This window comes from Mesocricetus auratus, unplaced genomic scaffold, assembly GCF_017639785.1.
Source record: "Mesocricetus auratus isolate SY011 unplaced genomic scaffold, BCM_Maur_2.0 Super-Scaffold_100003, whole genome shotgun sequence".
Lineage (NCBI taxonomy): Eukaryota > Metazoa > Chordata > Mammalia > Rodentia > Cricetidae > Mesocricetus > Mesocricetus auratus.
This window is the reverse complement of record NW_024429188.1, coordinates 45,223,102-45,247,942: the sequence shown is the minus strand read 5'-3', so window position 1 is coordinate 45,247,942 and position 24,841 is coordinate 45,223,102. Positions and strand designations below refer to the sequence as shown.

Genomic DNA, 24,841 nt, shown 5'->3' with positions numbered 1-24,841 from the left:
AGCTTAGCTGGTTTGAGTATGTCTTTCAATAGCTCAATAATCTTTACCTGATCTACTCTGGAAGGAATGGTCTTATGAATTGAGTCAGTTTCAGGGACTATCTGAAGCTATTTTGAGTTGTGTACTTCCTGTCTTAACCATCTTTCTGTAGTATGAAATGTTTTACCTCCTTGTAAACTTCCTTTGTCTTAAAGATCTTCCCTCCAAGATGGAAGGGTTTAATCTTAGGGGAAAATGCTTCACGATACCTGCCTATGTAATAGAGGCTTATTGTGATTTTTATTTTTGTAAACATAACTGAATTTGATCTATTACCATTCATTTATATTGCATCATGTGGCTGCTTGTCAGAAATTATCACTTTTCTTCCAAGGTGTCCCCTAGTTAAGATATTTTAGAAGGAGTTCTTTTTGTATTTGGATAACTCCTGTGATAAGGCTTGAAACTTCAGACAGGGGGATACTGCTGCAAAAACCTTTCCCAGAGCCATTATTTTCACATGCTATCTTGTCACTAGCCCCTTTCTTTCAGACAGAATCAGATGCACCTTTTTATTTCAATGCTCCCATTTCTCCTATAACAAACTGTGCCTTTTAAGGGTCAGTTATCTCATCTGAAAATGCAGTTTGAGTAATAAGTCTTACAGGTCCCTTCTGCTGTTAAAAGTAACCACAATATAAAAAAAGAGTAGTAATAGATCACATTCTCTTTCCTTATCTGAAAAGGAGAGGAGTGAGCTGTATAATTTATGTATTTTAAAGATTCTATGACTAATACAGGCCAAGACAAGAACTTGGATAGGTTGTTAAACTGCCATTTCAAAAGCCAAGGGATACATTTTTAAGTTTAAAGAATATCCTAAGCCAAATACCTATCTAGATAATTTAGCTAATATAATGTTTTCTTTATTTGCTCTTGTTTTAAACAAAGCAGATACTTGTGAGTTCTGTATTTGCCTGGCAGTGTGTTGTTAGTCCTGTCAGGCATGCCAGTCCTGGAGGACATCCATTTTCCAAAGGCTGGCTTCCTGTGGAATAATGTCCCTCAGGAAACTAAAGTCGACTCTTAGAGATGTATATACTCCCTAAGAGAGCATGATCAAAGACTGTGTTGCTTGTGAGACAGGGTCTTACTATATATGCCAGGCTAGCTTTGAGTTCATAATCTTCCTGCATGAACCACTAGAGTGCATTACCATACCTGGAAAACCAGTTTTTTTTTGCTTATTAGTTTGTGTAGCATTTGTGTATTTGAGCTGTGACGTTCTTATGCTTCTTTTATCCTTTGACACACAAACAAAGGTATTATAAGATAGTAAGGGGAACAAAAAGCTTTTAACCACATGCAGAGTTTCGATTTGAGTGCTGGTAATTGTATGTAGAGGCCCATAGATGGGGGGCCATGTGCTATACCACAGAGATATTTATATACAGTGTTCTGCCTGCTTGTATGCCTAAAGACATATGAGAGCCCCAGATCTCATTACAGATGGTTGTGAGCCACTATATGGGTGCTGGGAATTGAACTCAGGACCTCTGGAAGAGCAGCCAGTGCTCTTAACCTCTGATCCACATCTCCAGCCCCCTCTACCTCATAGATAAATCCTACACCCTACCATCCAGAATTTTAGAGTCAAAGGGGATATTTTAATGTAGCATTTTTCAAAAATATTTACTTCCCCACTTTTCTATCATGGAAGACTCCACTTTTCATTCTTAGTCCTGTCCTCTTTCAATATTCAATATTTGTGTTAAGTATTTATCATGCATTACCCCTTTGAGCTTCCAACAACTCTATGATACAAGTATTACTCTTGTCTTCATTTTGTACATGAGGTAACTGAGGCTGGGAAATAAGAATTTTTAGAAAGCTAGTGTTTGAGCTTAGTAATAAGATCCCATATTAGAAAGGTTGTTGGTGCATGCGTGAAGTCACTTGGTAATGTGTATGAAAATTAATTTGGACTTCAATTTTCAGTCCTTTTAGACATTTATCATGACCCTAAAATACTTTTGTAGAAGACTCATGAAACCCTACATATTGGTTACCCTTTATAAAACTAACGTGGCAAAGCACCTTAAAACTCTGTGGCACTTATCAATAAGCATTTATTTCTAGCTCATGAATATACTTTTTTGTTTTTATGAGACAGGGTTTCTCTGTATTGTTTTGGAGGCTGTCGGACCAGCCCGGCCTCGAACTCACAGAGATCTGCCTGCCTCTGCCTTCCGAGTGCTGGGATTAAAGGCATGCGCCACCACCACCCGGCGCTCATGAATATATTAATTAGAGTGTCTTGATTGACTTTAGTTGAGTTTGGTGGGGCTTGGCTCAAGCCAGTAACTTTCTTTTGGTATTCTTCTTGGATAAGAATGTGGTAGTATATTTTTCTTATGATAATAACAACAACTCATGGCAGTTGAGCAGAGAAATATGATATTTTAATGCAAGATACAAAGCTACTGCAGTATCACATTTTCACAAATTCACTGGCTAAAAATAGTCACCTGCATAAGCTCAATATCAGAAGTGAAGTAGGTTCTGCCTTTAGTGAAAGGCAATGCAGTATCCCATGGCAAATTACATGAATATAGGCAATGGTAAGTTTTGGGATCAGTTATTCAGCCCACTATGTCCTGGCTGGCAGTCAGTGGTAATGAGGAATAAGAGGACAATGTCTCATGTATTTAAGATTGGCCTCTAATCTACCCTGTTGTTGAAGATGACTTTGAAATTCTGATTTTCTTGTGTCCATCAAGTGCTGGGGTTACAGGCATGTGTCATCATGCCCAGATTATGCAGTGCTAGATTCAAAGCCTTTTGTATGCTAAACAAATACTCTATAAACTGAACTGCATACTTAGAAAAAAATATGTCATGGGAAAATATTTTTGATGGAAACCTAGAGATATAATAAGAAAAGGATAGGGGCTAGGGGATCTCTTCTTAACCCTTCATTCTTTCTCTTTTCTTTTAAAATATCTTTTAATTGAAATCTATTTACATGACTTTCTCCCCTTATTTTTTTCTAAAACCCTGTTCCCAATTTGATAGCTTCCCTTTCTTTGATTTCCTTGATGATACTTGGGATAAAATTTAGGGACTCACACGTAGAAGATCTGATTCTCTTGTCCCCACAGAGAGTTGGGAGTCACACATGCTAAACAAGTGATTTATATATCAACTGTGCCCCAGAATCGTAATATGGAATTGTCTGATATGACCTTGAGCAAGTAATTTACTCTATGGATACTTTAACATCTAGTGTCTGTATGATCTCTTCATTGAACTATTTTTACTTTATGCTTTATTTTTATTTTAGTTTACTTCTGTGACAGGTTCTCACTATGTAGCACTGTCTGGACTGGAACTCAATATATAGACCAGGATGGCCTCACACTCAGAGAGAACCTCTTGTTTCTGCCTCTTGGAGTATTGGGATTAAAGATGTGCACCACCACACCTGTCTATTTTCACTTAGGTAATGTTTCTTAAGTTTTCTCAACTAGGTAGCAACAGAGTCTAGACTATAACTGTGAGGTCTTTTTCTCATTCTAGATATTCATCACAGAAGGGAAAATATTTGGAGGCAGGGGAAGTTCTCAGTTCTTATCCTCCTGAAATTAACTAATTTTCTCGAATTCTGTTTCCCACATTGCCATGCTCATCTGTTTTCCATTTCCTGAAAGGTCTGAATAAAGAGAGAAGACCAAAATCATGCCAGGAAGGGTGGAAGTTCAAACTGAGGAAGTATTTGCTGCATGCAATTGTGTTTAATGATTCTGTGCTATTAGGGACATAGCATCTTGGTTCCCACAGAGACCTATCTTTTTATTCTTCCCTTTTTTATGTAAGTTAGAAACAAGCTTGCTTCACATGTCAATCCCAGCTCCCTCTCCCTCCCCTCCTCCCCTGCCCCCCCCAGGCCCACCAGCCCCCCACCCAATCCCCACTCTGATCCCCAGGGAGGGTGAGGCCCTCCATGGTGGATCTCCAATAACTGTCATTTCATCCATGGCAGGGCCTAGGCCCTCCCCCAAGGGTCCCGGCTGAGAGAGCATCCCTCATTGTGGGATGGGCACCCAAAGTCCATTTGTGTGCCAGGGATAAATACTACCCAAGACCCCATAGATTACTTAAGCCTCCTCGCTGACACCCAATTTCAGGGGGTCTGGGTCAGTCCCATGTTTTCCACACAGCCATCAATCTGGAATCCAAGAACTCCCCCCTTGTTCAGGTCAACTGTTTCTGTGGGTTAAACCAGCCCACTCTTAACTCCTTTGCTCATCAGTTCTCCCTTTATGTCACTGGATTCCAGGAGTTCAGCTCTCTGCTTCCATCAGTCACTGGATGAAGGTTCTGTTCCCCAGACTCTCCCCAGAGACCTTTTGTTATCTTAATTTATGGTATTCCAGAAAGAAGCACATTGGCCTAGATATGAATCCTGGCATTTTCTAACTTTGTAATATTCTAAGCATATATAAATGTTTGCATATTCGTAAGATGCTTACATAGTATTTAATTTTGAGTAAGAATCACTTATTGATGATTCACAGATTAAGACAATCAAATAAATGGCAAAAACCTAAGGAACGGACATACGGCTTAGCTTTTGAGTCCAGTATACTGTGCAGCCATCCGAGAGTATCATAGCACATCAACAGAAGTGAACAAACTAATTTTCTATTTGCTAATTCTGTGACATGGAACAATTTTGCCTTTCTTAGCTGTAATTTTGATTGCAATTCATGGGTAGTAATTCTGTTCATGTTGTAAGGATTAAGTGAGATCAATTATAAAAAGTGCTTGATGCTGAAAAGTTAGTTCTTTACTGTGAGCCATTAATGGGAAAATACACAGTCTTTCTGCATACTCCCTTTAACTTCTGCATTGTAAATTAACCCTTTAAGGTGGTTTAAGTGAAAACCCCTCTTAAGTTCATTTTTTATGAAAGCCTTTATAGCCTCACATATTTTAATACTTGGGCTCCAGTTAGTGATTTCTTATGGGGGTGCAACCTTGCTTGCTGGGAAGTGTATTATTGGGTGTGGGCTTTGAGGGTTTACAACATTGCCCTATTTCTGGTTTACTCTGTAGTTTTATGTTTGGCACAGTGGCTGTGCCTTAATCTACTGCTATTTCAGCCAATAATTGTAACTCCACAGTTACTGGCCTGATTTTCCGACAGTGGTCCAGCCACTTAGGCCTCAGCCTGGTGGGAATTCTCTTCATAGGCACTAGCTGTGCTGCCACCACTAGAGGTAACTTTAAAGAAATCTCTATCATTTAATTTATAATAATGACTTGAGATTTAAAGGCTGAGGTGAAAACCTGCCAGCTCAGAGAGATTGAGTAGCACCTAGCTAAATTTCTGTCCTGGCTGGTATCTCTGAAAGAGACTATTCCTCCACTCATCAAACAAAAAAGCCACACCACTCCAAATCCCTCTCTACTACTTCCAGTGCATTTCTTTATCTCTTCCAGATAGAGATCTGGATGTTCTAAGATTACTCTCTATCAACTAGTTGCTAACTCAGCCTCCTAGCCCAAGGCTAATTTTGTTTAGTTAGCACTAGTACTAATGTGGGGCATACAGTGTGATCAAATATCCCCCAAAATTTCTCCACTTTTCTCTAAACAAAAAGGGATGTTTTTATCTCTAACACAGCAAAACTATGTACAATAAGAACAATTATCATGTAAGGATTACATTCACTATGTCCAGTCCATATGTATTTGTCAAATTCAGAGAAATTGCTCTATTATCTATCCCATCTTGGTAAGTCAAAAGTTTTGTATGTAATTCCTGTTTTGTTCTAACTTATTTTACCAATCCAACTATCTTTTTTGGCCTTGAAACACTTTCTTAGATAAACATTTTAAGCTTTTATGTCTCTCACCTTGTACACTTTATACTTTTGTGAGATTCTTTTCTGAATTTGGTAACATGGAAAATTGTAACTATAAATATCTCATCTTCAACTCCATCAGAGACCCTAGAAGAATATACAAACATCCATAGCAATGTAAAATATTTGAGATGAATAGTTGATTTTTAGTTTAAAGTAGATTCAGTAAAGTGCCCTTCTATCCTATCCTTTCCATAACCCCGTTTTTTCAGAAACAGATCTTTATTGCCATTTTCTGTTTATTAAGCATATCTTTTTTTTGTTTGTGTGGTTTCTCAAGACAGGGTTTCTCTGTGTAGCCTTGGCTGTCCTGGAACTCACTCTGTAGGTCGGCCTCGAACTTACAAAGATCTTCCTGCCTCTGCCCCCAAGTGCTGAGATTAAAGGTGTTCACCATCACTGCAATTAAATCTTTCTGTAAGGTGTGCACCATTACTGCAATTAGATCTTTCTGTAACTGTTTCTCATGTAGACACCTGTAATATGCCTTATGTTGTAATATGCAAAAACTGTTTCATTTCACTGGAGATATATGCTGCAGCATTGTCAGTCTTAATTTGTACAGGTATTCCCATGATGGTCATAACTTCTAACAAATTACAGAATCGTCCTTTTCAGAACTCAAAGTAGTTGCCCACTGAAAACCTGCATAGGTATCAATGGTGTGTTGTGCATATTTTAATTTTCCAAATTCTACAAAAGAGAACACATCCATTTGCAAGATTTCATCCCTTTGAGTACCTTTTGGGTTACTTCCTGCTGGTAGTGGAGGTAGGTTGTATAAAGAACAAGCAGGACATTTCCTTAAAATTTCCTTAACTTGTTAAGTGATAGAAAAATATGTTTTCAAATCTTTGCTGTTGACATGTTTTTTAAATGAAATTCTGTGGTCTCCAGTGCATTTCCTATAAATATTTGCAATTTCATCACTACCTTGTGCTGGAGGGCCTGGCAGACCCATATGGGATCGAATATGAATATGAACATATATATCATATTCTGATTATTTCTTGTAACTGAATAAATAATAAAGTCAATTCTGTATCATCTGTTATAAATTCAGCAGTTCACTATGCAAAACAACTTTCTGTATATTGTGAATTGGTAACTATGTTGGGAGATTCTGTAAAATCCATTAACACTATGAGGATAACTTATAATTCTGACTTTTGGACAGAATAATAAGGGCTTTGAGCCACTTTACTTATATTTTCTGATTTTTAACATGTCATTCCTGATTTATTTGCATCAGCATAGTATATAGGGGTTCCAGTTATTGGTGTTTCCCTTACAATTCAAGGAAGGATCCAATTGATTCTCTTTATAAACTGAATTCTCTTGCTTTTGGAGTATTTGTTGTTAATCTCTCCCAAAAGATTACTGCAAGCTCTTTGCGAAGGTTCACTTTCTGCCCATAATTTGTCAATTTCTTCATTAGTAAAAGGAACTGCAATTTCTTCTGGGCCCCTGTTAATTGATGAAGTTTCAATTTTCCTTTCAGGATCAATTCAGAAACCTTATCTTCATAGGTCTTAAATTTTTTATTCTATGTGATAAAAACATCAGTTTTGAGATGTTATTTCCTCTCTGCATAACAATTCCTATAGGAGAATGAGTAGAAGGTAAAATAACCAGAACACAGTCAAGCTCTGTATCTCAGTGATCAACATATGCTCTGGTAAAAAAGAAATTACAGGATGTATCAGCCTTAGCCTCAACTGATGTTTTCCTTGGACTATTTTAGCCCTTATCATCTTGTAAGGTTTGAAATAAATTGCTTAGCTCTTGAGTTGTTAATCTAACTGTGGGACATATCCAGTTAATATCTCCAAGAAATTTTTGAAAATTATTGTTTGTAATTGATCTCTCCTGATTTGTACTTTCTGTGGTTGAATTTTCTGTAAATCTACCTTATACACTAAATGTTTAATAGAATCTCCTCTTTGTGTTGTTTTTTCAGTAGCAATATGTAAACTCTAGCAAGGCGAAACTTTACTTCTTCAAGCATTGTTTCCAAAGTATCTGTCTGAATCAACCAATACGATATCATCTATATAATGGTAAATTACTGGTTGATGAAACTGTCACAAAGTAGTTGTACAAAATATTGGCATAAGGTAGGGCTGTTTAACTTTACTGGTGGAAGAATGTTCCAATGGTACATTTTAATAGACTGGGAATTATTTTAAGTAGGCACTGTGAAGACAAATTTTTTTATCCTGTTCTTGTAAAGGTATAGTAAAAAAATAAAGCAGTCTTTTAAATCAATAACAATAAGATGCCATCCTTTAGGCAATAGAGAAAGCAAAGGAATTCCAGACTATAGAGAGCCCATTGGTCGAATCACCTTATTAACAGCTCTTATATCCGATAACATTCTCCATTTTCCAGATTTCTTTTTAATAACAAATATGGGAAAATTCCAAGGACTGGTTGATTCTTCAGTATGTTGAGCATTTAGCTTCTTCTGTACCAACTGTATTAATGTCTATAATTTTTCTGATGGCAAAGACATTGTTCTACACACACAAGTTCGTCATTTAACCATTTTATTAAAGGTAGGGCTGTTGGCACTTTTGAAAGATCAGCAGCTGTTATGCTCTGCTTATGTATAACCTGAATAATCAGTTACTGTCCTTGATAATACCTTTTAATACTTTTCTCTGTTGCATACATTAATTTATGTTTTATTGGATAGAAGGAATGTTAATCTGTGTTTTACATTGCTGCAACAAATCAAGTCCCCATAAATTTATTACTATGTTAGCCACATACAGTTTTGATTTTCCTATCTGTCCTTCTGACCCTATATACTCAACCCATCTTGCACTTTGTTTTACCTGAGATTCCTAGAAGCTGAACATTTTCCTCCTGAAGAGGCCAATCTCAGTGCCAGGATTTTGGTGAAATTATTGTTTTATTTGTACTTGTGCCAATCAAACCTTCAATTTCATTGCCATTTATTCATATTTTAACTTTGGTCTTCAATCATTTATAGAAGTTTGCCAAAATACTTTTTTTATGGTCTCTCCTGAAATTTATTTTTTATATACTGAAGCGGTTCTGACATCCAGAGCTGTATAATTTTTGACAACAGGAATTAAAATTTTTAATTGCTATGCGGAGGGGTTTCCCCAATTCTGACAGGCAATGGTTGAACTAAATTTGACATTGGGGCTTGCAAGAAGCCCACTAAGCCATTTCCCAAAGGCAAAGTATTACCTTGCTGTCCCATGCTGATCTGCATTTATCAGTCCAATGCCAGTCTTTGCTACACCTTCCGCATATTCCAGAAGGCTAGGAAATTCTGTTTGTATTATCTCTAGAAGAAACATTGTTTCTAGGAATACCTTGACTACAGTCCCTTTTCAGATGGCGTTTTTTAAACCACAATTAAAACACCTGCCTTTTTAGTTTTTCTTAAAATTTTTAGAAGTCACTTCTTCTATCCAGGTATCATCATAAATGTGAGATCTAATATCAGCTGTATTTCTGATCCATTCATCGATGGGTGTTAATCTTGCCTTTAAAGGCTAAATCACCCTTTTGCATTCTGAATTAGTATTTTCAAAAGCCAAATATGTAGTTAAATTTTTTTTATTCTTTGGGAGCCTGTCATTTAGCTCCCAAATAAATACACGGGAGACTTATTCTTACTTATGAATGCCTGACCTTAACATGACTTGTTTCTAGCCAGTTTTTCTAACTTAAATTAGATTATCCTTTTTCTCTTCTATATTTTGCCTCTGAGCCTTTTCACCTTTCTTTTCTTTCCTTCTTACTCTGTGGTTGGCTATGTGGCTGGGTGGCTGCTGTCTGGTGTCCTCCCCTCCTTCTCCTTTTCTCGAGCCTCCCTTCCTTTGAACACAGATATCTCCGTTTTATTCTGTCTTCTTGTCCCACCTATGCTTCCTCCTACCTTGCTATTGGCTGTTCAGCAAGACCATCAGGTGTTACAGACAAACAAAGCAGCACAGCTTTACAGATTTAAATAAATGCAACATAAATGAATGCAACAAATCTTTGCATCATTAAACAAATATTCTACAACATAAATGAATGTAACACATTTTAAGATAATATGCCACAACACAAAGATTGAATTAATATTGTCTAACTTCTGGATCTGATATCATTCTATTTAGAGCTGAAATAAATCTTTAAAAAAATCATGCGGGCTTCTTTTAGGTAGGCCTTGTAAAATTTTAATAAATGATTCAATCATCTTTCCTGATTCTTCAGCCCTGTCCCAAACATTCAAAGCTGCTATAGGACATAGAATCCAAGAATGATCGTCAAATATAGACTGCCTTTGCAAATTAGTAATACTGTCCCAAAGTTAATTTTATTTAATTAATGCAAATGCAAACTTGGGATTCACAGTGAGGTTGAATATCTCCAACATCAATCTGCTTCATATTTCTGCCTCACAATTGTATTTGAAGAATTGATTTCTCAGCTTCCTGCACCAGCTACCTGTTCCCATGCCTCCCCAACATCTTGGACTCTATCTCTCTGGAATCATATACCAAAATAAAATCTTTCTTCCATGAATTGTTTCTGGCCATATTTTATCACAGCAACAAAACTAATGAATACAACCTTATAAAATTTATAAACCTTAGACTTGTATCTCTGTATACTTCATTTATTTTTAGAGTTTTTGAGAAATATTGTTGTTATACCTCAGATTACTCTGGAACTCACAATCTCTATTCCGTTGCCCCTTGAGTGCCACCATTCCCAGGTAATTTATTTTTTATTGTGCTTCAAGACCTGTTAATATTGCCTTCGCTGTCCAATCTAAGGGAAAAAGCAGAGACAAACTTCCCTCTGTGCAGGTTTTAGTTTTTAGGTGTCTACTGAAAGTCATTGACCCTCTCTGTGTTGGCTCTCTGTCAAATTGCAAAACTATGATATTTTAATCCATACTATAAACTATTACTGAGAACTTGAGGGTGTGTCTTAGTGTTAGAACATAGAGCACTTGTCTTGTGTGCTGGACATTTTTCATTTATTTATTTGTTTGTACTGGACATTTTCATGTCAACTTGATACAAGCTAGAGTCACTTTGGAAAAGGGCACCTCAATTAAGAAAGCATCTCCATTAGACTGGTTTATGGACAAACCCGTGGTTCATTTTCTTGATTGATGATTAATGTGTGAGGGCCCAGCTCACAATGTGCAATACTGTTCCTGGACTGGTGGTCCTGATGTTATAAGAAGGCAGTCTGAGAAAGCCAATAAACAACATTCCTCCATGACTTCTGGATCAGCTCCTACTTCTAGGTTTCATTCATGGTTTCCCTCAGTGATGGACTGTGCCATGAAACTATAAGCTGAAATAAATCCTTTTCTCCCAAGTTGCTTATGGTCGTGGTATTTATCATAGCAATATAAAACGTAAGACATATGCATGTCTCCATTTTCAATTTTTTCAAGTCACCATTTTAAAGAAGCATGGTAAGTCTTTTCTTTGCATTCATGTGAAGGGCTCACATATCCTGCTGTATGCAAAGGTTCCATTTCCTACTGAGAGCAGCATCACCATCCTGTGAAAAGAGTCATTAATACCTTGCCCACACAGACCTCCATGTGCTACTTTCTGGGACCACAGACACCAGGGCAAATGGGTGGAGATAGCAGTATAAGCTCATATCCTTTTCCAAGTAGGAGGGAGAGAAACGGCTGTTAGCCTCACAGCTGGTCTTGTCAACCCAAATGATTCCCACTTCAACTGGCCAGAAAAAGAGCCTCCTTAGTTCATGAGAGATTTGCTGAACCAGAACCAATGTCTTAAACCTTTGGCAGCTCATGTTAACTTTCCCCAGAGAGGACAGAAGTTGACTGGCTCTGTCTTCCTGGACACAGTGTTCTCTAGACATTTGTCATGCTCTTTAAGTATCCCATCCAGCTGTTTCTTCTGAGCAGGTTTTCTTGGTGGAGCAATGCAAAGCACATGAAACGCTTTTTGTTGGACAATTGTTTTCTTCCGCACTCACCTCACTACATAACACTAAGAAGGAATGATTTTCTTCTTAGTTTAAATCAAAGATAGACCCTTGCAACAGCATTAGAAACAGTATTTTCAGCCGGACATGGTGGTGCATTCCTGAAATCCAAGCAAGCACTTGTGTGATTGAGGAAGGAAGAATTTAAAGGCCAATCTGAGCTATATAGCAAGTCCCCGTCTCAAAACCAAACTAATACAGAAGAAACAGTACTCTCCATGGGTGATGTGTGCTTCATTTATTCTGTCTATAAAGAATGATGTTAGCTTAATGCCAACACTCACTTTTGTAAAGTGAAAGGTAAAATGGGCTTCTAAGGTGTATTTCTAGACCTTACTGTAGTCTGAAGTCCTTGAAAGCTGGTTTCAGTGGCCTTGCCTTCTCTAGATTCCTTCAGGGCAATACCTGTGCCCGACACAAGCTTTTTTGGTATTTTTTGTCTAACACAGAAAAAAGAATTTGTATAACTAGAATGCTAAATTTATGCTTGCAAAGCAAGCCTTAAATGTAAAAGGCATAGAGTAGTTTGCTTATAGCTTTCATACTTTGATATTTTGTTCTCATGTTTTGTGTAGCAGTTTTAGTGCATATAAATGGTATAGTATTCTCATATACGTGTGATGGAGCAACAGTGGTTCTTGTTTCTAGATTATGTTAGAATGAATGAAATATTAATGTAATGCACATAATTATACAGTTCTGTATTTATTGTCATCCTTATCTTCTTTTCCTCCTAATTATCCATTCTTTTCTTTCCTAAAATTTTCATTCTTCCTCATATCCTTCTGAATGCTGGAATTAGAGATATGCAATGCCATACTATATTTATGTTATTATTTTATGTATACAATCCTGAGGGATCAGAGGAGGGACTTCTAAGCCCAGACTAGGATATGGGGGCATTGAGAAAGACCTTGAACAGATTCCATTGACATAAAGGGATGGGATCTTGAAGGATGAATTGTAGTTGGCCAATGAGGTAGAAGAAGGAAAATGAGAAATGGAGGGTAGACTTTGTATAAAGACAGAAGGTTGTCCTATGACCTATCACTATCTATGCTGGATAGTTTTATGTCAACTTGTCACAAGCTAAAGTCATCCAAGAGGAGGGAACCTAAAATGAGAAAATGCCTCCATATGATCAGGCTGTATGCAAGCTTTTAGGGCATTTTCTTATTGATTGATGTGGGGAGGCCTAGTCCATTGTGGGTGGTGCTATCCCTGGGCTGACAGGCTTGGGTTCTATAAGAAAGCAGGCTGAGCAAGTCATGATGGACAAGTTCATAAACAGCACTCCTTCATGACCTCTGCATCAGCTCCTGTCTCCGGGTTCTTGCCCTGTTTTCAGTCCCTGTCCTGACTTCCTTTGATGATGAACTGTGATGGTGAATTGTAAGCTAAATAAACTCCTCCCCCAAGATACTTTTGTCATGATGTTTCATCTTAGCATTAGTAATCCTAATTAAGACACCATGTTTCTCAAGGTGTATAAAATGAAGCCAGTGTTAGTGCTGGCTGTACGTAAGGATATTTTAAGTAGTTTGTTCTACCTTTTTTATTATTTTAATTTTAAATAGCTTGCTTCACATGTCAATTCCAGTTCCCTCTCCCTCCCTTCCTCCCTCACCCCCCACACTATCCCCCCCAGCCTCCCACCCTATGGCCACTTCCTTCCACATAGGGGATATCCAGACTCTGTCATTTCACTCAGGGCAGGGTCCAGGCACTCCCCTAAGAGTCCAGGCTGAGAGAGCATCCCTCTTTGTGGTATGGACACATGAAGTCCGTTTGTATGCCAGGGTTAAACACTGATCTGCTACCCAGGGCCCCATAGGTTGCCCAGGCCTCCTCACTGACTCTCACACTCAGGAGATCTGGATCAGTCCCATGCTGGCCTCCCTGTTGTCGGTCTGGGGTCCCAGAGCTCTCCCTTGTTCAGATCAGCTGTCTCTGCTGGTTTCGTCAGCCCATTCTTTGCCAATTTGCTCATCACTCCTCTCTCTCTGTCACTGGGTTCCATGGGTTCAGTTCAGTGTTTAACTGTGGGTGTTTGCCTCTGCTTCCATCAGTCACTGGATGAAGGTTCTAGGATGGTTATAGGTTGAGTGGCGGGTAGAATAGGGGGAAGAGGGAATCATAGGATAGAAGACAGATCTGGCACCAGTGAGACCCCTAGTGATCTAAAGGGTTGACACCAATTAGCAAGCTAGGCAATAGTGGAGAAACCACCTTAAATGCCCATTCCTGATAATGAACTTGTTCTACCTTTTAATGACTGGGTGTCCTTGGATAAGCAACTTAATACCTCAGAGGTATGGTTGTTTTCATTTATAAAACAATAGTACTATCCAGCACATTTTATAATGCTATTATAATAAGATAAGGAAAGTATCAAAATGAAAACAAATTGCTTTTAGGAGCATAAATACAAAATTCCAAAATAACATTTTAGCTATCTGAATCTCACAGTAATAAAAATGTATCATGAGGTGCTTAGAGAGATGGCTCAGTGGTTGAGTACTTGCTGCCCTTTTAGAGGACCTGAGTTCAGTTCCTAACATGCACATCAGGTGCCTCAAAATGTTAGTGACTCCAGCCCCAGAGGATCCAATGCCTCTGGGCTCTTCAGGTACCTATATTCATGTCCACATACTTCGCTCCCCTCCCACAAAATACATTAAAAATATTAAAAATACTCAAAATCAGCCCTGGAAACCAAGCTTCATTATTCATGTAAAGAAGAAAGTCATGTATTTATCTTAGTAAATCTAGAACTGAAGAGGAAGTCATTAGCTTAGTAATGACTGCATGATAAAAACCTATAGTAAACATTAGTTAATAGAGAAACTTCAAATATATTCCTACATGAGGAAGAAGATAGGGTACCCATTCCCATGGAGCTGTTTAACCAGATTCTGCAGGGTCCAACTGGCACGCTAAGCATGGAAATTTTAGTAATGTGTCAATATGGGAATATATAAATTGCCAGGCTTTGCAGATGATGTAACCACTTAATGCAAAAAAATATTATCATTAATTATCAGCGTAGGCCTTATTTGAAATTTAGACAGCATATGAATTATAAGTCATTTATGAAAATCATCAATGTTTTCTACATTTGCCATATTTAACCAGTATAAGTAGTGACACCTTTTATATTAATAATAAATACTTTAAGACATGTGGTATTTCATGCTATCAAATGTCTTGCCTTATTATTTTGCAGATATTAATTCAACTCAAATTAATCTGTAATTCAAATTTAGTTTGATTTTTATCCTAGCAGTCATTTGAAAGTCTTGAGTCACCAACAGATTATCTTATAAAAGGAATTCTGTTTTATAATTGAAATTTTTATTTTTCAATGTAAAGGAATAATTTTCTATAGTGTTTCACATATAGTAATATTCTTTTTTAAAATTAATATTTATTTTAATTAAAAACAATCTTATTTTACATATCAATCCTAGTTCCCTCTCCCTCCCATCCTCCCATGTCCCCCACTAACCCCCCATTCCACCCCCTATCCACTCCCCAGGGAGGGTGAGACTTCCCATGGGGGATCATCAAAGTCTGTAACATCATTTGGGGCAGGACCTAGGCCCTCCCCTGTGTATCTAGGCTGATAGAGTATCCCTCCATAGAGAATGGGCTCCCAAAGCCCATTCATGCACTAGGGACAAATACTGGTTCCACTTCCAGAGACCTCATAGACTGCCTGGCCTCCTAACTGACACCCACGTTCAGGGGGCCTGGTTCGGTCTTATGCTGCTTCACCAACTGTCCGACTGGGGTCCATGAGCTCCCACTTGCTCAGGTCAGCTGTTTCTGTGGGTTTCCCCAGTGTGGTCTTGACCCCTTTGCTCATCACTCCTCCATCTCTACAAGTGGATTCCAGGAGTCTGGCTTAGTGCTTGGCTGTGAATTTCTGCTTTTACTTCATCAGCTAGTGGGTGAAGTTCTATGATGGCATTTAAGGTAGTTATCAGCCTCATCATAGGGGAAGGTCATTTAAGGTAGCCTCTCCACTATTGCTTAGATTCTTAGTTGGGGTCATCCTTGTGGATCCCTGGAGATTTCCCCAGTGCCAGGTTTCTCGTTAAGCCCTCAATGGCTCCCTATATTAAGATATCTCTTGCTCTTCTTCTCTCCAACTTGACCTTTCTTATCCCTTATGTTGTCCTTCCCCTCCCCTTCTCTCCTCATCTTTTTCCAACCCCTCCCCCATGCTCCCAATTTACTCAGGAGATCTTGTCCCTTTCCCCTCCTCAGGGGTCCATATATGTCTCTCTTAGGTTCCTACTTGTTTCCTAGCTTCTCTGAAAAAAAAAACAGAATTCTTAGAAGCATGAAATACTTTTCAAATATTGGTAACACATCATTCAAAGTCAACATGGTGAAAACAGTTTTAGAGGGCCTCTATCACCTACACTATTGTCAGTATTTTCTTCTAAATTACCTCAGCAGTTTACTAAGCATGAACATGTAGTGGCTTTTCGAGCCCAAATTTCCAAAAGTCCTTACACAGTCCTCCCCCAAAACTGGTCAGGTGTCTGTCTCAGCCCTACTCCACTCTCTGATACCAGTCTCTGTCTTAGTTAGGTTCTTATTGCTGTGGTAAAACACCATGACTAAAAGCTACTTGGGGAGGAAAGGGTTTCTTTGGTTTACAGATCACAGTCAATCACTCAGGGAACCAGGGTAGAACTCAAGGCAAGTACCTGGAGGCAGGGACTGAAGTAGAAGCCATGAAGGAATGCCTCTTGCTCCTCATGGCTTATTCAGCCTGCTTTCTTACACATTCCAGGACCACCTACCCTTGGGTGGCACCACTGAACAGTAAGCTAGACCATCACACATCAACCATTAGTCAAGAAAATGCCACACAGGCAAGTCTACGGGCAATCTGATGGAGGCATTTTCTCGACAGAAGATCCTCGTCTCAAATAACTTCTGTCAAGCAGAGAAAAAAAATCAGTACAATGACTCTGTGACAATTTTGTATTGTCAGTGTTTCTTTAGAAGCTGTGTGCCTTACACTTGGCTGAACAGCAGAGAAGTTAATTATATTTTATCTCCAAGGAGAGTGAAGACTGAGTCCTCCATCTCCCATAAAGCTTGCTGTGAAGTCTTGTTTCCTATCTAAATCTTCCAGGATTCCTTTTGTCTTGGGATGGAAGCTGTTTGAAGTCATTCAGATTCATACAGATTAACCTTTCCTGGGTATGTTTACTTCACCTCTGTGTTTCCTTTTTAAGGTCAAATGAATGATAACAATATGTGAAGGGAAGAAAGGGTGTTCAGCCACAGAGACCCTCTCTGAGTGCCATTGTTGGAGCAAGAGCTTGTAGAGGCTTCAGCTCAACCAGTAGGAAATGCCTTTTTGTAGTTAGAGTGATTTGGGTATGTAGCTGAGGAAGTCAAAACTGCTGACATCAGTGCAAACCAGCACATTTTGCACTAGCTTTAGTTTTTCTTTCCTTCCCAGGAACTGCAGGAACTGACCACATGAAACCCAAAACTGTATCTTTCATTCTCATTACTAAGTTCATAGTATTAAACCATAGAAATTTAATGCAAAGCTTCTGTTCCATGTCTAGGAGAGGAAGAAGAAATTTGAAAAGGATGGTGAGAGGTTTTACTCATTACTGGACCGGCACTTACATCTGTCATCCAAAAAGAAAGAATCTCAGTTGCTAGAGGTATGTTTACAAAGTCTATTCCTGACTCCAACTTGTGCTGTGGCTTAGAAACCACAGTCATTTCTCCTTAAAATGACTCAACAGGGGCCATGTAAACATTTGCGGGGAATACCTGACTGAGGCCTGGACCCAGGTCTCTGAGTCTTGAGCCAGTTCCTCCACTAACTTCCTGTGTTCAGGAACTTTATTTCTGGCTTCAATCCCACTTTGTGCAAGAATGATACTCAAGAATCTCCAGTGTCACTTTTAATTCCAAGTTCCTAAGTCTGTGATTCTAGACTATGTTTGGATAGAGTTAAACTAGTATTGTATTTGGTATATTGTAAGACCTCGGCATCAAAGCGCCGGGCACCGAACCGAATCCTCTGCCCAAGGACGGGGCCAGACCACTGGATGCAAATGCAAGAGGCGATTTATTGGGTACATAGGCGCCTGTGGATGCTACTGCAACTCGGGTGCAGAGCATACCGGGCTTGTAGGGAGTACACTATTTATGGAGTTTTAATGGTTACATAAGTATCAGCATAGCAACAGGTATTTCATTGGCTACTTAAGCATGGGCTGAGATCATCTTGGGGGCAGGGGTAGTTGCCAAGGACTAGGTTTCCTACATGAAAGACCCCGGCACGCTTCAGCAATTAGTATCCGGGTCTCATGATTGCTATAGTGATCAGACACAATTGGGGGCCAGGGTAGTTGCCAAGGACTAGATTTTCTAGTATTGTCATATGAAAGTTCCCAGCACGCTTCAGCAATTATTATCCAGGTCCCATGATTGCTATAGTGATCAGAGACATCCTGTTTTGAGGGCGAGACACCTAGTCTGGGTTTTTCCACTAGGCAATGGCTTGGCTTTGTTTTTCTTTTCCTAGGGGGGGGGGCCCTGGGTAGGGGTCTTTCAATATAAGGAGCAGACATTTTCTCTTTGTGGTGTTCCATTACCTGTTTTGGTGGGGGCAGGAAATGTTGCAATAGGGCAACTGCTTCTATGAAACTTGCTGTGACTACTATTCTCCCAAGCCACTATTAATAGATATTTATCAAATCATCATTACACCGGGTGGAACAAGACCACAGGGACACCAATACAACCTCCTTGTCCTTTTATACCTTATGGATGGGATTCTAAGTTAAGAATGTGCATTAACCTCATAGTAGCAAGGCTCTTTCTGTACTGTAAAATGTGTGTTTATATGATAGTCTTGAGGGACATGGGGAATGAGAAGTTGAAGACTTATGTCTGGATGGAGGAATTCCCTCAATGGAAGAAAGGTGCTTTTATAATTTGAGATAATCATTTGACAAAAGATAAAATGTATGACAGATATGACTGGAGAAACCACCCTAAACCTAAGCTAGTAGCCTCAAGGCTGAAAGGCATGAGATAGTCTTAAGAAGTGATTTCTGCCTGGTGCACGCCTTTAATCCCAGCACTCGGGAGGCAGAGGCAGGCGGATCTCTGTGAGTTCGAGGCCAGCCTGGTCTACAGAGCGAGTTCCAGGACAGCCTCCAAAGCTACAGAGAAACCCTGTCTCGAAAAACAAAAAAAAAGAAGTGATTTCTTCAGAATTGATATTACTCTAAAAGACTAGTAAAGGCAAGATAGTGCAATCAAATGCAATGGGTTCACATTTTAGCTAGAGCGAGGAAGGAAGGAAGAGAAAAGAAAAACATGGTTTAGACATCAAAGAGTGGAGAAATATTTATTATCTGCAGCAGGCAAGGAGAGCACAGGGATACATTCCAAAGTGATGCTGTCTGAACAAAAGGAGGGTGAGGGAATTTCTAGAGAGGCTATTTTAATAGTGTCTCTCTGTACACAGCTGCTTATGCGGACAGTGTGACTTTTCTTAAATACCTGTTCCTCAGACAGTCTAGAATTATGACACATGCTAGGCAGGGAGTGCCTATGTTACCAGGCCCAATGAAAACCTAGGGGAATCATCAGTCTGTAGAAAGCCTTCTCTGGCAGCTATTTTTACTCTGTTATATTTTACTAAGCGAGGTATTTCATGTATCCTTTGTGAAACTGCTAAGGAGTCTATTATAGCTTATATACAGTTTCCTCTAGACTGGATCTCTCACACCTTTCCTCTTTGCTGACTTTTTTCCTGGAAACAAATGCTGTCTGAGATTATGACTATATGTTGAATCCCTAGTCCTGTGATCCCTCTTAGTGACTACCAAATCTGAAGCTAGCCATAGAGACCCATGGGTATACAGTCCATGTATTGGTGGGGTTTGCTATGAAGACATCTAGAGTGTCCTAGTAGTTTTGTACACTATGTAGGTGTCCTTGTTGGCACTTTGTGGAGGATTTTGTTGTTTTAAAGCAGAGTCTCACCCACAATGTCCTCAGGCTCTCAAAAGTCTCCCTGTTTCTGCCTCCTAAGTGCTGGGATTGTAGGCATAAACCATGATACTCAGCCTTTGTTGACATTTCTGAAGAGCAGGGCTATAGCCATTGTTCTGGTCATTAAAAATGAATTAAAGGAAATTCAGTCACTTTTTTTAAACAAGTAAGTTTTATTTTTTTTTTATTTTTTTGGTTTTACGAGACAGGGTTTCTCTGCATTGTTTTGGAGGCTGGCGGTCCAGGCCGGCCTCGAACTCACCGAGATCTGCCTGCCTCTGCCTCCTGAGTGCTGGGATTAAAGGCGTGCGCCACCACTGCCCGGCTGTAAGTTTTATTTTTTAAAGCTAAGTGTGGTATGTCATTGTTACAATGTCAACACTCAAGAGGCTGAGGCAGGAGGATTACTGTGAATTTGAGGGACGTCTGGGTTACGTAATATAGAATATATAGTGAGACTCTCTGACAAATATAGAAAAGGAAAGAAGGATTGAAGAGATAGAGGAAGAGAGGGAGGGAAAAGGCTGCAATTGTAGCTCAGATGTTCAAGGTCATCCTTGGCTACATAGAGAGAGTGGGGCCACCCTACGACACATGAGACCCTGTCCCCCAAAAGGAAACAAAGAAACAGTCATAGCATTGATAAATCTATTTTCCAGATTATTGTTACATTGCCTCATCTCTCAGAATGGTGTGTAGGATAGGTCTAGGATTTTTTTCTGGAAAGGGGAGGGGGCAAGAAGGAATGTGTACTGGTCTATATCACCAGACCAGTTTTCCCCCTTTAATTTAACTTTTTATTTGATGATTATAAATTCACATATGGTGATAACAAATGAAAGATGTTTCATGTTCTTTAATGAAAAAATTATTGGAAAGTACAGTTGTAAAGTACTCTATCCCAGTATTGTTAAGTATTTAACAATTTCAGTATTGTTAAGATCTTGTGCTTGTTTATTATAGTTGGTGAGCCAGTGGGTTTTATGTTCTGTGGGATATGGGTTGTTTGTTTTTACTGTGTTGAGTTCAGAACCTTGCACATGCTAGGGAGGAGCTGTGATAGTGAGTTACTCCTCTTTTAGTCCCATTCTGTGGGATTTGACAAGTGTGTAATGACATGTGCAGTGTAGTATGATGGAGAATAGCCTCACTGTTCTGAAATTCTCTTGACTCCATGCTCGCTCATCTCAAATCCCTGGTAGCCACTGATCTTCATATTTTTGTCTTTTCTATAACGGTATGTTTTTGGAATCCTACAGAATGGAACCATTTCATATTAACATTTTTATTCAGCAATATGTGTCTATTATTCCTATATTTTTATGACTTGATAGCTAGCTTATTTATTTTCAGGGCTGTTGTCTGGTTGTACCACATATGTATCTTATATCCTAGGGAAGGACATGTTTTCTTCTGAATTTTGGCAGTTATTAATATTACCATGTGCAGATTTTATTGAGGTTGTTTTGGAAAATGCTATAGAGTACAAGAGTTGGGTTGCATTGCAAGTAGATGATTTATTTTGTAAGAACCTGCTATTTTCCAACATGTACCATTCTTCTTTCCAACAAGCTCTGAGATTTTCTTTTGCTTGATGTTCTTATCAGTGTTTTTACTGTTAGCCACTCTAATAACTATACAGTGGTATCGCATTTTTGTTGTTATTTGAAATTTCCCAAATGACATATAGTATTGAACATTTTCTCATATGCTGAGCTGCCGCCTGTCTTCTCTGGTGATCTGTCTGATCTGACACTTTGCTTACTTTAAAATTGAGTCGTTTTCTTGTTGCTGTATTTTAAGAACCCTGTGTATGATGTTAGATGCCAAGCCAATATCAGATACATGTTTTACAATGCTCCAAATATGTGGCTATCTTTTTTATTTTCTTAAAAGGGTCTTGGGTACACACATGCTTTTGGTTTAATGAAAATTTACATATCTGTATTTTCAATGAATCATGCTTCTGATGTATCTAAAATTCTTGCCAATCTAAAGTCATGTAGAATATCTGCTCCCTCATCTTGCTTTGTAACAACTCAAACTCATGTCTTGCTGTTTTAGACTCTTGAGTACTGTCATATGTGAGTATCATCACACATGGCCAGATTTTCTCTGTTATCATATTCCAAGAGTTTTAAAATAGTGTCCCATTGGTTTGACTAGGGAATTGCACCCATGAAATCGCAATAATTTAGTTTCTTTAAAAACGACTGGCATAATTACAATATCAATTGACATGCCAATGTAGATAGTGAAAGTTTTAAAAATAAAAATTATTATTTTTGCATTTCAGTGTGGAATTTTTATGTATCTATCTCATTATTTTCTTATTTGCTCTGCCTAGTTCTCCATCCTCCTCTTGCTGGTACTCTTCCTCCCTAAATAGTCCCCACTTCTGTTTTCATGACACACACTTGCCATCCTTTCTTGTTCCCCCCCTTTTTAGACCTCTCGTTCTCTCCTAGAGCTTTCCCACTTCTTAGTCCTACAAAATCACATATACACATAAGTCAAGTACAGATTCTGATTGAGAGGGGTGATGTGGTATTTTTTTCTGGCTTTGTCTTATTTCACTAAGCCTGATGATTTCTAATTCTGAAAACTGCATGACTTCATTTTTCTTTAATGCTAAACAAAATGTTTATGTTTCTCATTTTCTATATCTGTTCATCTGTTGATGGGCATTAAATCTGGTTGCATATCATGGCAATTGTAAGTAGTGCAATAATAGACATGGATGTGAAATTTTTCTGTAGTATGCCACCTTAGAATCATTTGGGTGTATACATAGGAGCTGTGTATCTGGTTAATATGATAACTCTTTCATTTTGCCAAATCCCCAGTTAATTATCTTTGATTCTCTGTTCCATTCTTTCTCCCATCACTTGTATTCTGAGGACACATATGCCACACATTTGTCTAGCAGTTCTCAGATGTTTCATTTTGTTGTCTATTCTCTTTGTATTGATGCACATTCAAACTCAGTGATTCTTTTTTCTTTCCTGTATTGTGAGGACTCTTACTCAGGACCCTGTACATTCTAGGTGGGTGGTGTACTTCTGAGCAGTATCTCCAGGCCCAGACTTAATCTTTCCTCACCCTTATTCAGACTGGTGAGCCCAATAAAGCATGCTTCATTTCTGTTACAGGGTTTAGACTTCTGGCATGTCCTTTGGATCCATGCTTCAGTTTCATCTGTCTTCTAATATCATACATCTGTTGCTGCATATTGTTGTCCTTTTCCACTAGAACCCTTTTCATTTGACTATAGTTGCTTGCAATCCATGGTCTTCGCATGCTACAGCTTCTGCCTACACCTCATTCGTTTCTGATACTTGTTATCTTGCTTCACATTGTTTTTTCCCTCTTTGCTTTTCTGCTTAAAAGGCAGAGAGGATGTTTGGATAAAGAAACTGAAGTAAGTGCTTAGTGTGAGGTTTCATTTTTAATTGGCTAGGACTTAAGTTGGGCTTAGTTTGTTGTTGCTGTAGTTCCTTTGGAGCCCTTGCTTTGTCCTTGTATTTTCTTAGCATTTTCTACTTAATTTGGGTTAGTAGTTCCTGTGTGAGAGTGGTGATTTCCCCAGCACTGAGCGCCTTTCACCCCTTGCGTCTGTTCTCACGAGTTCCCATTCTCTCCATTCACCTATAGTCTAGTTTTTTGCAGCAGCACTTATCTCCTATTTTCTGTTGGTTTTGAGAAGAGAGATTTTCCAATTGGTTCAGCCCTTTCCTTGATCTGAAAATCAGTTTTATGATTTCCAAGCTTCCTCCATGGTAGACCAGAAATAGAAAGTCTTCATTCTTTAATCTCTTGGTTTCATATTCCCTCTCTGTAAAATAGAAATAAAGAAAACAATAGAAACAGGATATTTTCAGGTGGCATAATGCCTCTTTAGCTGTAGAATCTGATCTGCTAATTCCTGACTTTCAAAAATGACCATGCTCACTTGTGACATTTGTTGCCCTCTTTCTACAGGCAGACCTCCAAGTGGATAAGGAAAGGTACAATTTCTTCGAGTCCTCTCTTGATTATGTCTATCAAATCCAGGAAGTTCAAGAGTCCAAGAAGTTCAATATTGTGGAACCAGTAAGTTCTATTTGTTGGTGAATATTCTACAAAACAAAATATTTCCCAAATCCTCAAGCGAATCTGGCCAACTTTGGTCATAAAATTGGAAGGTCAAAGAATAAAAGTCAGTTCATGCTCAATAATGTATGTCAAGAACATCAGCACATAGGTTTATATTTTTCTTGCTCTTTTGGCAGTGTTCACTCTCTACCTTACCACGTTTATACCGTTTTCTCTCCATTTATGACCATTTTCTTTCATCATTTTCTTTTTTTCAATGATTCAATCCCCACTCCTATTTCTATGTCTCACTTTATTTTTTCTCCTTTAAAAGTAATATTTTATTAAGTCTTAGAGAATTTGGTACAATGTGTCCCACACCATGTCTTCCCTTAACTCCTCCCAGACTCACCTGTCTATCTCACATCAGCAGTCCTGGCTCTTAACAATACTTCTGCCCCCTTTCTGTGATGTCCCCAGAGCCTTATGGGTAGGGGTTGTATTCTAAATGTATTGATTGGAGGCAGGGATTCTACCATCACTTTATTTCTGCTTATTGACCAGTTGTGGTTTCTATTATCTTCATCTACTGCCAAAATAAGTCTTATTTGATGATGGGTGAGAGCTGGATATAAGGATGAGTATTTAGAACAAAGTTGCAGTTTATGATGGTTTAGTGGCAGGAGTGAGTTCTCTAGGTACCATGGTCTCATAAGACACAGGTAGCTGGCTAAATTAATAATGCAAGTTATGAATTCCCTTCTCTTAGATGAACCTTAAATCCAATTCGG

General features: G+C 38.7%; 1 protein-coding gene across 4 annotated transcripts in view; it reads left to right on the top strand.

Moving 5' to 3' along the window:
• Positions 1-24,841, top strand: part of Ophn1 (oligophrenin 1) — a 326,237-nt gene that overhangs the window by 140,520 nt on the left and 160,876 nt on the right. For 2 of the 4 annotated variants that reach the window (XM_040744229.1, XM_040744231.1), the window contains exons 6-7: positions 17,522-17,623; positions 23,958-24,068. In XM_040744229.1, the coding sequence (XP_040600163.1) occupies positions 17,522-17,623; positions 23,958-24,068 (213 nt within the window). The remainder of the gene's footprint in view (positions 1-17,521; positions 17,624-23,957; positions 24,069-24,841) is intronic. The other 2 variants (XM_040744230.1, XM_040744232.1) reach the window with 1 other exon arrangement.